At 36.0% G+C, this 17,310-nt stretch overlaps 1 protein-coding gene across 7 annotated transcripts in view; it reads left to right on the forward strand.

Moving 5' to 3' along the window:
* The window catches only part of TCF12 (transcription factor 12), a 390,963-nt gene that overhangs the window by 292,640 nt on the left and 81,013 nt on the right, over positions 1 to 17,310 (forward strand). For all 7 annotated transcript variants that reach the window (XM_061157234.1, XM_061157240.1, XM_061157232.1 and 4 more), the window contains 2 exons: positions 10,632 to 10,767; positions 14,953 to 15,005. In XM_061157234.1, the coding sequence (XP_061013217.1) occupies positions 10,632 to 10,767; positions 14,953 to 15,005 (189 nt within the window). The remainder of the gene's footprint in view (positions 1 to 10,631; positions 10,768 to 14,952; positions 15,006 to 17,310) is intronic.

Here is a 17,310-nt window from a genome sequence, read left to right on the forward strand (position 1 = left end):
TCTGCCATAAGGGTGGTGTCATCTGCATATCTGAGGTTATTGATATTTCTCCCGGCAGTCTTGATTCCAGCTTGTGCTTCCTCCAGCCCAGTGTTTCTCATGATGTACTCTGCATAGAAGTTAAATAAGCAGGGTGACAACATACAGCCTTGACGTACTCCTTTTCCTATTTGGAACCAGTCTGTTGTTCCATGTCCAGTTCTAACTGTTGCTTCCTGACCTGCATACAGGTTTCTCAAGAGGCAGGTCAGGTGGTCTGGTATTCCCATCTCTTTCAGAATTTTCCACAGTTTATTGTGATCCACACAGTCAAAGGCTTTGGAATAGTCCATAAAGCAGAAATAGATGTTTTTCTGGAACTCTTTTACTTTTCGATGATCCAGCGGATGTTGGCAATTTGATCTCTGGTTCCTCTGCCATTTCTAAAACCAGCTTGAACATGTGGAAGTTCACGATTCACGTATTGCTGAAGCCTGGCTTGGAGGATTTTGAGCATTACTTCACTAGCATGTGAGATGAGTGCAATTGTGCACTCATAGGAAGGGGCCAGTAGCTGAACTGATGTGCTTTCAGTGAAGCAGCTCCTGTTATGAAAGCTTTGGGTGGATGGCTTCTCAGCCAGCTTTAGTTGAATCAGCCTGTTTTCAAAATCAGACTGAAATGCCAAACAAGTACTCATATACAGAGCAAAGCCTCAACCAGAAAGGTAAAACCTTAAAATAGATCCCAGATAAAGCCCGGAGACCTTCAAACACAAAGGTCTTTGTGAGGATGTGGATCCAGGAGAAAGACATACCTTCAGACCTTAGGGTCAGCAAGAAAATCATCACAATGGATTCAGTTGTGGGTACCACACCCGTTCGCTTATTAGCCCCAGAGTCGTTGGAGGTCTTTTTTGATCCTCCATGGGCCATCAAAATGTTGGCCCAAAACAAATAAAGTAAGATGGGTTTATTTGAGATCAGCAAAGAACTGCAGTTCGGGGTGAGTAACCATGGTTAGCCATATGCAGGTCTTCCACAGCAGGGAAGGAAAATGCTTTTATAGAGGGAGAAAAGGAAATTGGGACAGCTAAAATAAACGAGAGTTCATGGCTTTTCATTGGCTGAGTCCTTGTCGGGAGAGAAGAACCTTTCTTCCTCTTAGGCTCTGTGATCATTTGATGGTGATGGAGAATTCTTGGAATTAGGAATGTTAAGACATAAAAGTGGCTGATGGATGAACTGTTGAAGCTATCCAATAGATGATTCACTAATGAAGGAGCATGTGAAAGGGGCATGCACAGTGGCTGGCGCACAGTAGGCATTCAAAAAATGTTTGAATCAAAATCCTGTAATCCAGGAAAGAGCATATTGGTGAAGGTAAAAAGCCATCAGGTGTCTTCAGGGTGAGCTGGGCTTTGTGAGTTGTTTGGAACAGAGGTAAAATAAACTGTTTCGTGGGAGGAATATCTTATCCTGAAGTATGAACAGTAGGCAGTTTTAATTTCCTGCTTCTGTTAGAAGGCCACAGAAAGTTAGATTATGTAGAGGTAACTTGGCAGAGGGAAAAGTCGTCATTTTCTTTGTTTCTATTCTCACCATAAAACTTGCTAATTTTTGGTGCTACTCAGAATATGGTGCTATTTCAGAATATTATTTCAAAAAATCATTTTATTCTTTTGTAAACTTATTTCAGTAGAAAGGACTCTGTTAAATAATGGTTAAAGATTAGACATTATCCTGGGGGGAAAAGTGAAGAAAGAGGTAAACACAGGCTGGGTATTACATGATAGTAAGGGATTGTTGTCAGTTTGAGGGTTGTAACTGAGAGGAAGTAAAATAAATGAAACAGAAACACCAGAATGCTGAAAGTTGTTGAAACTGAGTGAAAGATACATAAAAAATGGTTCATTGTATTTTTTTCTTCTATTTTTGTGTATATTTGAAAATTCAAAAAGAGAACGTTTTAATTTTTAAAAAGATGTCCAGTATAGAATGTTTTAGGTCGAAAAATATTATATACCTAACTAATAGCTTAGTGCTTTATTGGTTTTGTGTTACTCTTAATTGTATTCTTGGAAATGCATGTGATGGGGAAGAGGGAAACATTAAAGGGAAAGAAGAGTGGCTTCAGAGTATTAGAAGTCTGCTGAAAATTTTAGGATTACGTCATACCATTTCCACAGAAGCAAAAGAGTAATGATATTTCCTTCTATCTTGTTCTGCTGTTAGCTAGCATCTCACATAGCTGCCTCCTTTGTGTTCATGAAAGAAAAGGCCCAAAGGCATACTGGTATCTTTATAGGAAGTCTTCCAAAGGGTCCTGTTTATCAAGGAAGTTTCTAGATTCAGTCAGAAAAGCTGCTCACTTAGAAGACTTGCTCAGAGTATGCTCACTACTAATGTCCTGAGAGTCTGCCTTGAGGACATCCCTAATAGCATGTTTTGAAAGGGAGGAGGGCGCTTTATGGGAACCTGTAAAATCGTAAAAGAAAGTCATTCTTATTTCATGTTTGCAGTTATTTAAATACTGAATGTATTAAAATAGCTTTAATTTTAGCTGTTTGTTTTTTAATAGTTCTTTTATTTCTGGTAGGTCTTTCTTTATCAGTCTACCTCTCAGATCTTCCTACTTTGTTATCTGTCAGCTGATGCAGGATTCAGGAGAAAACTTCAGAGGAAAAAAAAATAGTGAAAATGAAATATTAAATTGGTAAATTTTCCTTTTGTTTACTGATAATTAAAGAAGATTTTAAGAAACTTAAACTGCTAAGATTGCCATGTTTTAGTAACTTATTAGTACATAGGTAGCTTCTTCTTTTTTCTCTTTTTAAGGCAGAAAGATTGGGCTGATTGTGTTGGCAGGATGCATTTGATGGATGACTGTCATTATCCTATCAAACCTGCAAGACATTTTAAGTATCGAAAACGATAATTAAATTTTCAAGAGACCATGTTGAGTTTATAAGATTTGGGACTTGTAAAAGAATGAGCAACTGTTAAGTTGGCGAGTGGTGACTGGTGTGTTTTTATTGACCCAGGAAAGAAATAGAAGCATCTCAGGTTTTCTTTTACTCTGTTTCCTTGTACACCCCTCCTGCTCCCTCCCCCAATTAATACATTGTCCAAAATGTTGGTAATGACTTGGAACTATTCAGGTTGCACAAAGCGTTTAATGAAATCTTGTCTTAGACAAAACACTAGAGAGGATCATAATTAATGTCTCATTTTCTGCCAGTTGCTATTGATTACTCATTCAAGATCCCTTTGTTCTCAGAATGATAACAACTGTAGTTTGCATCGCTATCTAATGAGATTCTCAGGATAGAATTCTTTAACAACTTGCTGATAATTGCTAACAAATCCCTGGAATTTCAATGTAAATGAATTTGCATCATAATACAATTATTTTGCAAATGTCGGTGTTTTCCAAATTCAAGTATTATTAAAGCCCACCATTTATATTTTGCTGAGTTCCTCTTCACTTTCTGAGATTTTGATTTGGTTATGACATGAGGTGAGATGCTACTTTGTCACTCTTGAGTTGTCCTGTCTCTGAAACTTCAAGTGGACTCACAGCTGAACTGTACTGTGATGTTTCTAAATTAAAAAAACAATTGCAAATATAACAATACTGTACTAATTTTGCTTTTAAAACAGTTTTGTTTCTTTATTTCTGAGTAACAAAAGCGCATAAAGTTAAAGTGAAGTCTCTCAGTCGTGTCCGACTCTTTGCGACCCCGTGGACTCTAGCCCACCAGGCTCCTCCGTCCATGAGATTCTCCAGGCAAGAGTAATGGAGTGGGTTGCCATATCCTTCTCCAGGGGATCTTCCCGACCCAGGGATTGAACCCAGGTCTCCCACATTGCAGGCAGACGCTTTAACCTCTGAGCCACCAGGGAAGCCCAACAAAAGCGCATAGTATAGTCCAAAAAAGTCATCTGAGGGAATTCCGTGAAGGTCCAGTGGTTAGGACTCTTTGCTTTTACTGCCGAGTACACAGGTTCAATCCCTGGTCGGGGACTAAGATCCGGCAAGCCACACAACACAGCCCAAAAAAAAAATTCATCTGGGAAATTTCAACAATTTATATATTCTGTTTTATCATGATTTTTGTTTTATATCTTTCTGTGTCTTTAACATGTCCCCTCTCAAAAGGGCGAATTTGGGAACAGCTGCTTGCTTTTGATACATAATGTATTAAAACTGCATACTATTTCAGGGGTGTATATAGGCATGAAATTAAGGAGTACTATAGAATGAACAAAGAGCAGAGGTTCCAAGAGTCCATATTAAATATTTTAAATTTTTTGACATATGTGACTACATTAGATACTCCCCATCTTATTTTTCTAGAAAGCAAATTATTGTTAAGTTAGGGCTTCAAATTTTTAATCATAAAATGAGGCTTATTTAATCTGATTGTGAATAGATGTGAAAATATATGTAGTACAGCATTTGGACTAAGCCATTTAATGGTAAAAAGTAGTTTTGAGGAAGGAAGTCTGTGTTTATCAATATTTTAGATTCTTCCTTCTTAAGGGTAAAGAGTATCCAAATTATTACAGTGTGATTTTGAATCCTCCTGGCTATTTATCAGTACCATTTTTATATATTATGTTTTCCTGTGGTCCTATTAAATTACATTCACAGTATGTTCCAATGTAATTACGAAGAAGTTGTATTAGTAAATGATGTTGGCCTTGCCCACTACTTTATACCTCTTCTTTACATTTTTGGTCAGTATCACCATGAAGTGTGTTGTTGTTAGTCAGTCAGTCAGTCATGTCCAACTCTTTGCAACCCCATGGACTGTAGTAGTCCACCAGGCTCCTCTGTCCATGGAATTCTCCAGGCAGGAATCCTGGAGTGGGTAGCCATTGTCTTCTCCAGGGAGTCTTCCCAACCCAAGGATCCAACCCAGGTCTCCTGCACTGCAGGCGGACTTCCTGTCTGATCACTATGAAGAACACTAAATAGTCTTTTCAGGTTCACATTTTAGAGTCCCAAGTTTCTCATGCACATGCAGAGGAAGAGGGAACTTAAAAAATACTGCACAGGCTACTAAAGTTCCATATAAAGAAATGGGAATTTTTATTTAGGCTAAAAGTATGTCATATGTAATTCAAAATGAAACTTACTGTAGATTTTTGTTATAATAATCTAGGCTATCTTAGTGTTTCAGGAATAACCCTTTATTAATTATTCCTTGGTAATTGATTTTTCACAGATGGAGTTTCTGGATGACTATGAAAAAGATTTTTTCTTGAAGCATGTGTTAAGAAATTTAGTGCAATGCTATTTCAGAATACTAATTCTGCCTTGCATAAGACAGCAGAATAAAGCTGCTTTGTCTGGTTGTATATCCTCTGGGATACTTGGGTATTCTTTTTGCCTGAGACACCTCCAGGACAAGATCAATAATGCTTCTCATTTGTTATAGGCAGGCAGAAAAATCAATAGTATGAGCTGATATGTAATTTTATTTTAGGAAAAAATTCAGTAGATTATTATGTGCACTTTAGTTTTACCAAAATGTTTAAAGAATCAAATAAAGGAAAAAAATATATCATTTAGTGTATCAAGTCCTTGTGGAGAAAACCTTGTCTTAAACTTCTTTTGCGTATCGTACAGTACTAAACATTTCATTTTAGTTGGCAGGATGAAATATTATCTTGTGTTCTTAAGAAGAAACAATTTCTCCTACATTTACTTTGCCTAATCATTTCTATCATGGTACAGATAAAACAGGGGAACTGGTTATTTCTGTGATTCGGACAACTGGGTGAAGGACAGCAGGGTGAAGAACAACTTCTGTGGCTTTCTTGAAATTAATATTAACTGGAGAAAAAGAAGATAGGGTATTTCCTAACCACATCTCCATTTGTCTGAGAGGAAGGAGAGAAGTATATCATTGGTAAAATTGGTAACAAGTAAACTTTTTTCCCTAAAAAAATATTTGTTTTTTTTCTTCCTTTATCTCATGCATATGTACAAAAATCTACAGTATGTATTTTAGGATTGTAATTCACAAATTCATTTATATGTCACTTAACATTTTTTCAAGTTACCTTTAAAAATGGTAATTGGACTCCTAGGCTGCTGTAGAAATTTTGTTGTACTGAGGAAAGAGCCTCTACAGAACTAGATTCAAATTGGGTCCCACTGCTTGTTCTCTGTATAATATCTCTATGTAATGCTTAATACGGTTCCAGTAAATATTAGCTGAGATGGTGTATTTGATAGTATGCTAGTGTACCCTTGATATTTTAGTCTGATATTCTCCCAAGTTTTTATTTTGAAAAATTATAGACCCACGGAAAAGATAGCAGAATAGTACAATGAATATCCATGTACTGTTAATCAAGTTTCATCATTTAACATTTCACCACATTAGTGCACACACATTGCTTTTCTTTCACTGAGTATATACCTGTATTTCTTGGTCTATAAGCTGTATGTGGGTTTGTGCACATAAACATACAAAGTTCTGCTGAATCATTCTGAGAATAAGTTGGCATTTCTCTGCTTATTCTTGATCTAGGTTGATACAGTTTAAATCTGTCACTTTCCTCTTTGGTTTTAGGCTGTAATTGTCAGCCCTTTCTCTGAGGGCCTGTTTATTCTCTCTTCGATTTCCAACATCCTATCTTACCTTCGCCATTGAGAGTTATAACTCAGCCATCTTGGGTTCAGGGCAGATGAGGTCTCCTTACTTTGTACCCAGGAAATAACAAAAAATGCCCTTCATCGTATTTTCATTCTTTTATGATACTTAGAATATGGTAACCTATGGGGAAAGAAAAAATAAAATTGAGTTTTTATTTTTCACAAGGGGCTACAACCATGCCACTCACTTTTACTTAAGCCTTATTTACTTCTCCAGTAACCCTCTGAACTAGTTAGTAATATAACCATATATTGAAAACAAAGCAGATGCATTCATGTTAGGTAATTTGCCCAGGATCTTATAGATAGGATTTGAACTCAGGTACCTCTAACTCCAAAGCCCATGCTGCTTCCAGGACATCAGAGTATTTACAGACATTTACTTTTAGAAATATAAGAAATACATTTTCCTGTTCACCTTTTAGATTAAGTTATGCCTCTTTTGGTCTTTATTATGACTGTTACTGGAATTCTTGGAAGAAATAATTCACTGGCTACATTTCATTCACCTGTAAGTACCTATTGTTATCTTACAACTTAAGCACACAGACTTCTTTATCATGCTCCAAACACAGTTCTTGCTGTTTCTCCACCAATACATTGCATAAGGGGTCTATTAGTATTTTCTGAGAAGGGCTACATAGTAAATAATTTAGGCTTTCCAGACCATACATTTTCTGTTGCAACTACTCAACTCTTCCATTGTAGCACAAAAAACACCATAACAAATACATAAATGAATGAGTGAGACTGTGTCCCAATAAAAGTATTTTCCAACAGGTCCTATTTGGCCTGTAGGCCATGGTTTGTTGACCATGGTATTAATCATCATCATCTTATATGCCCATTAGAATTTATATGCCAGGGAAATGTTGAAAGGAAGATTGTTAAGTGACATATGAATACCCATCTCCTCTCATGTATTTACTTGCTTATGTGGATGCAGCAACCAGTTTCGTATGTACCTTATGCATTAGAAAACACAGATGAAGCAATAAATATATCAGGCACCTTAAAACATTGTATCATGAAAGTCAGTTTTGTAGTGAACAGAGAACATCCTATTAAAAGACTAGTGATTTCTTAAAGAAAAATTTCAAGGTACGTGACCCCTGCCCGAAAACATGTGGTAATAATATGTTCCATCTAGCATATTCTAGCCATATTCTGATTGCTATTTGAGAAATGTTAAATGTGCCTAGCACAGGCAAAAAAAAACAGAAACACAAAACAGATGTGACAATGGAAATTTCAGTATAATACGTACAGGAAACTTGATTCCTGGGTCACACTATTCTCACACAAATAACATAATCAGGAGATCCATTTCTAATGGTTTGTTATAGAAATAGAAAGGATGCATGTGTTATTTACATTTATATTTATTATTTCCTCATTTTTATCATTTCTCCTAGAGATAGTTATCTTAAGGGGAACTATTTCTCCTTCATGCCTATTAGTCAACACCTTTCTTTCCTAATCTGTTGAACCTTGTATCTGTTGAAATTTGTGTGATTAATTCCAAGTAATTACATTGATATTATGCAGTTTTTTCATATACACATCATATTATCTGTTGTTTGAAACTCTCCTTTCCTCACTTTTTCTCTTTTATAAAAGAAGATACCAACTCCATTCAAAGAATCACTTACCTTTTGAGAAGTCTGAGAAAGTTGTCTTCTTAACTATAAACATTTCTGAAAAAATGCAGTGATCTTTGGCTCATTTAGTAAACTGATTACTTCATGTGTACCCCAGCATTGTTGAATAGGCTTTTTTCTTTAAAAAAAAAAAAAAAAAACAAAACTGAAAAGTGAAAAGAGAATATAGAGCAAAACATGAGATGCCGTGATCAGAAGAAAGTTTATAGTTGTAAATGCCTACATTTAAAAAGAAGAAAGATCTTAAACCAGCAATCTAACTTATACTGTAAGAACATAGAAAAAGAAAACCAAACCCAGGACTAGCAGGAGGAAGGAAGCAGTAAAGATTAGAGCAGAAATTTTTAAAAACAGAATAGGAAAACTACAGAACCAACAAAATCAAAAGTTGGTTCTCTGAAAAGATCAACAAAATTGACAGATGTTTAGCTAAATTGACTATGAAAAAAAGGAAGAGTCTAATTAAAAAATCAGAAATGAAAATAGGGGCATTACTACTAATCTTACAAAAATAAAAGGGATTATAAAAGAATACAGTGAACAGTTAATTATATGCTAAAATAAGTCCAGAGAGACAGAAGCAAATTAGTTGTTGTCAGAGGCTCAAGAAAAAAGGGAGGAATGGAAATGACTGTTGAATGGGTATGGAATTGCCTTTTGGGGTGATGAAGTGTTCTGGAACTAGATAGTGATGGTTGCACAATATTAAGAATGTACTAAATGTCACTGGTTGGAAATATAATGGTTAATTTTATGTTAATTCCACTTCAGAGTTTTAAGCTGAGACATAAATATTATTTAAAATTATTAAGTAGTGTGATAAACTGAAAATGAAAGTTTTTCTGGAGGCAGGGCCTGGACTACTATGACTAGTGTTATAAAGTTCTATTGAATCTTTCTCACCAGAGCTGAGGTTTATTTCTCCGCGCCTTTATGATACTCAGTAGTCAGAATGACAGCCACCCAGAGTATGGTGATAACTGTAAAGGTTATTAAATATGGGGTGGGAGAATACTAAATATGTTAGTGAAATCACAGTTTTCATTTTAGAACCTCTTCTCAAGTGCATCTAACACGCTTTCGAGTTGAGGTCTTCTTTTTTCCCTCAGCTTCCAGAGAGCTTGAAAACAAATTCTGCTACATTGACTACATTTACTTTATGATAGGGTCAGATGATTAGCAGGTCAGGGCTGCTAAATCTCTAGATTTCAGTGCAGGACTTGATAGAGTTTCATGATGTCTCTGTGGCTTATGTTAGAGCTCTCTCCTCAGCCTTGTCGTCCTGAACAGATGATTATGGATCAAATATAGCAAGATGAATTTTATTAGAGATAAATGTTAAGTCTTGCACTTGGAACCAAAGAGCACAAACTGAACAAGGAAGCCATTGGAGGGACGTGACTTAATAGCAACTTATATAATAAAGACTAACAGGGTGTGATCTCTCTTAACCTCTCAATATGAGCTATGTAGCACAAATGTGTTGTTTATATGTAGTCTCAGAAACTCCTCTGCATTAATAAGACTACATCTGGGGCATTGTTCTCCATTCCCTTTTCCAAGAGACTTTGACAAATGGAAAATAAATCTGGAAGTCTGTGTCAGGGATGGTGGGGAGGACATTCACACTATGTCATGAGACACAGTTGATGAAAACAGGAATGGCTTGTCTTGAAAATATTGGTACTCTTTTACAATGAGAGCTCTCCATAAAGAAAAAAAAAAACAAATGGAAAAAAGAAGAGAATTGACTCTCTTGTGTGCTCATGAAAGCATTCAAGCAAAAACTGGGTGGACATTTTTCAAAAATGATCTTGATGATTAGAGTGGAACTCAGGGGATTTCCCTGGTGGCCCCATGATTAAGGCTCCACCTTGCAGTGCAGGAGACAGCAGGGTCGATCCCGGGTGGGGTCACTGAGCTCCCGCATGCCACTGAGCAACTGAGTTCTTAGGCCACAGCTGGAGAACTTGTGTCCTACAACAAAAGATCCCATGTGATGCAACTAAGACCCAACACAGCCAGATAAATAATTATTTTTAAAAAGCAGTGGAACTACATAGCAACTAAAATATTCTTTCAACTCTAAGATTGTATGAATCTACATAATTTCTAAAAAGCAGGCAACATGAAGACACAAGGATGGGCAAAAACAGAAAACACAGGTTTAAACTAATAAAATTCAAACAAGTTCTTAGATATTTCCTAAATTCAAAGCATTGTTCAAGTTACCATAAATAATTTGAAAGTGATGTCGTTTTCAGATTAGGGCCCATAATCAATGAGAAGGTAACTCGTTTCCTTGGCCTTGTTTTATAGTCTAGTCTCCTGAGACAAGATCTAGGGCTTGGAAGCCCAGCACAACTCTCTTCTTCAGGAAAACCTGGGACACCCTACTACTCATTTTCTGCCACAAGTTCCAGGAGAAGACCACTTCATGACTCTGCAGCACTTGGTAAGTGTATCACACAGCAAATCCCATTTTAAAAATGTTTCTTCCCCACCATCACCCCCATTAGTTTATGCTTCTGGCTACACTTCTAATTAGAAGAAATTTGATTTCTTGGGTGTCATGATGATATTAGGGCTTATTTGCATAAAGTAGTATATACTTAGTAAACAATTTAATATTTTTATTTCGTCATCACCTTAAGAGGAACTGAATAGTGGAAAATTGAGCTTTAAAAATGGGACTAGTTTTCCCTCTTGTAATAAAAATGTCATGTACTAATATTAATACCTTATTCTTGACTACAGTTGATACAATGCTAAACAGTCTGCAAAATGGTTTTGTAATATACGTTCTTATTTCATTCATATAGCAGTCCTACTAGTCAGTGGGCATAATACAAACTTTAACATAAAACTGAGGCTCAAAGGAGGACATATTCGTATACCTATTAGGTGGTTTATGCAGACTTTCTGACTCCAAGTCCAATGTTCTTTGCGTATTCATTGCATCTATTCCTCAACTTTTTAAAAATTGTGGTAAAATTAACATAAAATTATCCTTATTGAAGTGTACAATTCAGTGACATTTAGTATATTTGCAATGCTGTACAACCATTTTCTCTATCTAGTTCCAAAAAACCACCTCAAAAGGCAACTCAGTAACTATCAAGCATACACCTCTCGTTTTCCTTACTTCTTCCTTCGTGTCTTGTGTGTAGCCTAACCAGGCCAGTCTGTTTCATATTGCTGCTTACAGCAAGCCTCAGGTGTACTCTGATACCATATCCAGTCAATGTTTAAATGTGGGAATTTTGGATTATTCTTACAAAGAATCCTTTATATGAGAAACTTGAAACTGTAAAGCATGTTTATATTGAGGATAGGCCAACCTCTAAAATAAACATAGTCGACCAAAAGAAAATAGGTCCACAAATACTTGTTATGCTTCTAATTTGTGTATCTACCTCTGTCAAGGGCTTCCCAGGTGGCACTAGTAAAGAATCTGTCTGCCAGTGCAGGAGACATAAGAGACATGGGTTTAATCCCTCAATCAGGAAGATCTTCTGGAGAAGAGCATGGCAACCCACTCTGTTATTCTTCCCTGGAGAATCCCATGGACAAGGAGCCTGGCAGGCTACAGTTCATAGTGTTGCAAAAAGTTGGACACAACTGGAGCAACTTAGCACACAGGCACCTCTGTCAAACCCAAAATTTGGTAAAATATTCCTAGCCTTTGAGTCTACAGTATGCTTGAGGGTATAAAAGGGCACAGTGATGGATTTTCATATTAGTCATAGAGATCTCTAGTTAAATGTGCCCACCTCTCCTTATATGTGATTGAGTATTTGTGCTGTTGGGAAAGCCCCTGTGATTTAGACCAATATACTTATTAAGGAAATGGTAAGATATAGTATCCTTTCTCCATCTCCACTTTTGTTTCTCACCAAATCAGTTAGTCAGGGTAAAAACATTCTTTTGACTCTAGATGTGTCAGTGTCACTCTAGAAAAATACCTTGTTAGAATGCTGTGTGAGCACACGCTGTGTCAGAAAGCACTAATGTAGACCAGTGTACTATTACTAAACGTTCAGGGAGGAATGAGCTCCTGAGTATTGAGGGTGAGGGGAGGGAGTTGATTTCATAAAAACTCAAGCTTCCCAGAAATTAAAGCTTGTATGTTCATTTTTATTTTGATTATGATGTTAGATACTATGGATTCTCTCTTTTATGCCAGGTACAGTGTTATACATACTGTATCTTTATAAAAATTCTAGTAAGTTATAATATTAACCTCATGTTACATGGGCTTCCTTTGTGGCTAAGCTGGTAGAGTCTGCCTGCAATGTGGGACACCTGGGTTCAATCCCTGGATAGGGAAGATCCCCTGGAGAAGGGAAAGGCTACCCACTGCAGTATTCTGGCTGGGAGAATTCCATGGACTGTATAGTCCACAGGTTTCACAGAGGTGGACATGACTTGCACTTCACATGTTACAAATGAGGAACCAATATGCAGGAAAGTAAGCAACTTAGCCAACATAGAAAATCAACATTCTGCAAAACACTGACTTAACAATTGATAATAGTTTTGCCACAAATTTTAATATAAACCTAATAATAATGGCTAAAATTTATTGTGTCACTTTCTGTTAGGTACTGCCCTGAGCATCTTTCTGTATTCCCTTTATTGCAACAGCTCCAGGAAGTTATTGTAGATAACTGAAGTTCAAAGAAGTTAAGTAACTTGCCCAAGCTCACACAGCTGCTATATGATGGAGCTTAAATTTGAATCCAACCAGCTTACTGTCTTAAATATTATACTTTGAAACCTCCTAAGAGTGAACTCTGTATTCTAAAGTCATGATTTTGAATCCAACATTTATGTATGTAATTGTATAGTGGCAGCTGATGATTAGATTAAAAATATAAAAGAAGAATTTCCATTCCCAGGACAGGGAAAAAACTGACCTAATCTAAAGAACAATGTATTCTACTGCTAGTTATCCCAAAGTAGAGTGATGGGCTTTAGACTTCTAGGAACAGTTCAATTGACTCTCTGTATATATATGGACTGTGTCTTTTGCTCAAGGGATAGTGTATTAGTTGTGAAGAGTTGGGTTTTAGAAAAAGCCTCCCAAAGAACAAAAATTTTGCTGGTAAGTTTTATAAATATAGTGTGTGCCAGATGTTGTTTATCTTTGGCACTTTTATTTTAAGGAAATATAGGCTGCCTCTTGGTAGGGACCAGATGCTAATGAGTGTTTTTTCTCTCTCTTTATTGTATATAATTTTTCCACATACTACTTATGAAGTTGCTTTTTTAGCTTTGCAGCCTCCTGGTATATTTACTATAAAGAATCCCAGCCCAAATTTAAATGAATTTCACTCTTTCTTGAACAATTGCATGTTTTACTGTCATATTATTTATGACCCAGGAAAATAGCATTTTTGCCATTCTAACTTTTATAGTTTTCAAAAACATTGTAATTAATGTTAGCCTTCTTATGTATTTTCTCTTCTTAATAGCGAACCCATCTGAGAGATCCTGAATTTGATCCATTATTTGTGTATAATTGGAAGGCTGCATTTAACACCATTTTTTACAATAAAACAAACAAGTATTAAATTTTAAATTTTACAAATAAGTAAAATTAAAATACCAAGTGAGACTGGGTCAGTCAGTTCAGTCACTCAGTCGTGTCCGACTCTTTGCAACCCCATCAGTTGCAGCATGCCAGTCCTCCCAGTCCATCACCAACTCACAGAGTTTATGCAAACCCATGTCCATCAAGTCAGAGATGCCGTCCAGCCATCTCATCCTCTGTCGTCCCCTTTTCCTCCTGCCCCCAATCCCTCCCAGCATCAGGGTCTTTTCCAATGAGACTGGGTAGGCATATGAAAATATTCATGTTATCCTTTAGTAAATAATCTGTATCTTAGAAAGAAATATACTTTGTTTCTTGGAAATAAATATAAACATCCAAGAATAAATTGTATAGAAATTAGTGCTGAAGTTTCTGTTTTAACCACATATTGTTACAGGAAATATTCTAGTAGAATACTTACAGGATGTATCATATATGACAATGCTTGTGTTTAATAGTTTATGTAACATATCTCAGATATTAGTATAACCTTAACTTTTCAGTTATTATATATTTCAAATTTTTAACATAATAATTTGTAGCATAGCATTAGCTTTTAGTCTATTTAATATGCTTTTAAACCTAATTCTCAGTGTGATATGAACACTAGATTTGTGTCTCTCTTAAGGAATCATATTATTAAACTGACCTGTTACACCAAATGCCCATCTGCAGATGAAACTGAGATAAATGATGTAAAGTGCCTAGTATGAAGCCTGTACATAATAGGTACTTAAGAAATATTATTCCCTTTTCTTAAACATGCTTATTGGTTTGTTATTTTCTCTCTTGTTTTACTTTGTTTACTGTCATCTTCCCAGACTTACAGGATATGTATTTTCAGAGTACATCACTTCATTAGGAGTACGTGTTTTACACTAGAACTGGTTAGGAAGAATGGAGCCCCTGTCCCTGTATTCCCTTCCTTATTCCTAAATCCTGGAAAACGAGGAAGGTACTAGGAGGGAAATTCTTTCTCGCTCATTTGAAGTCTGAACTTTTCTAAAATAAATACTGATGAAATATACTGTTTCCCATGTACAGATCCTTTGCAAGCAAAGAAAGTCAGAAAGGTGCCTCCTGGTTTGCCTTCTTCTGTAAGTACCACTTCTTTTTTTTTTTTTTCTTTTTTTTTTTACTTTGTGGTAAGCAAATTAATTTCAGGTATTCAGTATCTGCAGACGGTCAGGATACATTCAGTTGGTGTCAGTAGGCATACTTCACATAGTAATTGTTCTCTGCTTCACAGAATCATTGACTGAGTTAAATCTGAATTCAGTGTTAGGTTTTTAGATTTCTCTGCAATGATTTGTAGCTTACTCATACGCTTTTACTCGGTGTCCCTGTCATTTGAATTCCCCTCTTGGGAAGAGGACTAGGCCAGTAGCTGTCAAAGAAGATCTCCTGTACAGGTCTTTTGATGTTTAATTAGTCATTATGTTGCTGAACAGGAAGACAGACAGAGATTAATAGCTGAGAATCTTAGAAATTTACATTTGTAATAATCCCAATGGAGCTAAAGACATTAGGATTCGACGGACATGTTCGGCTCAGCTTGCCTCAGTAGGACTGAGGTTATTAATATGCATAAATCACCAAGTCATATGTTCATTGTGAATCTCTTGTGGATTTTAAAGCCTTCATTAAGCCTTTCCTAACTTCAGACTAGCATCAGGAAAGCTTTCGAGCAACTAGTTTGTTGATCCCTCTTTGCTCAAAAATGTATCCTTTGAGAATAAAGAGCTTCATGAGAATAAAGAGGTTGGAAAGGTTTGGTGAACAATCATTAATGGCCATGATAATCTGATGCTGTAGGGGTGTTTGTGCTGTTAAATATACTTTATTCTCTTAAAGAGTAAAAGTATTTGTAAATGAACCTACATCATAAATCCACCTACAATTTAAAAGTCCCTGGTGTGAGAAGGGGAGAGTTTCTTCCTCTCCCTTTGCATAGAACAAATGGGGAGTGGGGCTTTTGGATTGAGGCCGCATGCCTTGTAGGGTACATCTCTTTGTTGTGTAAATAGATGTTGGCCTTTTATTTGGCAGTACTTAACACATGGGCGCAGGTGCTGCTGGGTGAGTCACAGCTCATCCAAGTATACACTGAATGGAATATCCGGCTTGGCAAGTAGTAATCTAGAAGGAGCAGCATGGGTCTGAGCTTTTTATTTTTTATTAAGGCTGAAGTAGAGATATCATCTTTTTGGTTGTTTGCCTTCCTTCTTTCCTGTGTTCTTCCCCTGCCTTCTCTTCTGTATGATACATGAAAACTCAAATTTGAAATCCTCTTTGAAATTCACTTCCAGATGGATCTGAGTTTTATGCAGCCTAGGGCAGCTGTGCTCGGAACCTGCAGCCTACCTGGAAGGTTGGATTGCAGCTGCAAGCATTCTTAAAAGCTTTTGCTTGCATAAGCACTTGGACCCACTAGAGGCTGAATAGCTGCTTGATAAACAAAATGAACACAATGCCTCAAATCATTATTCCCCAAGACAGGATTTTTTTTTCAGCAACAGCTAAAAATAGTTGGGCAATTTACATTTTAACAGTTGTGTGCTTTGCAGGGGTAGGTGGTTCCACAGTAGAACATGATTTCTGCTAGATTAACAGAAGTCATATTTAAATCTGACAGAACTGCTAAAACGTGGAAGTGTGCAATCTTTCTGGTGATTTGTTACTATTAATTCTATAAGAGTAACAAGTTAAATTACATATTAATATTGGTAAAACTATACAGGTTTTAAAAAATAACAAATTAGTAGATGAAAAATTCATCTCATTTTTTTGCCTTATAATATTTTAAGAAACAATATCTTTTTGCTGTTTCATAGTTCTTTCATTTTGAAAACGAAAGGGCAAAAAGGACAGAGTAGCCTGGAAAGAGAATAGTGGAGGTCACCAGTGTTCTTTATGTCCTAATAATAACTGTATTCATTACCTAGAGGTAGTTCTCTATATTGTCTCAGGTCTTAAAGATGAGAGAGAAAGTGAATGAATTTTGATGAAATTTTGATTTCTTTGAGAACCACTAGGCAATTTCACAAGTCAAGCCTACTTATATATATTGTATTACTAGCTGCTTTATTTAGAATTTATTAGATATGTTTCTATAAAAAAGATTAGAAATTATTATTTTCAATTCTATACTTAACATCAGCATTGAACATGATCATACTGCTTTGAAACCATGCTGAAAATAGTTTTTCAAACATACTAAAAGTTATTAAGAATATATAAATAATAAATGCATTTTAATTGAAAATATATTTTAGATTAAATGCTATGTTGAAATCTCAAGTTTTAAAAAAATAATTTTTTTAAACTAAAAACTAGTACTTTGATAAATGATTCTAAAATAACAAACTGAGAACACTTATGGCTACACTACTTACCTTTTCA

This window comes from Dama dama, chromosome 12 (assembly GCF_033118175.1).
Source record: "Dama dama isolate Ldn47 chromosome 12, ASM3311817v1, whole genome shotgun sequence".
Lineage (NCBI taxonomy): Eukaryota > Metazoa > Chordata > Mammalia > Artiodactyla > Cervidae > Dama > Dama dama.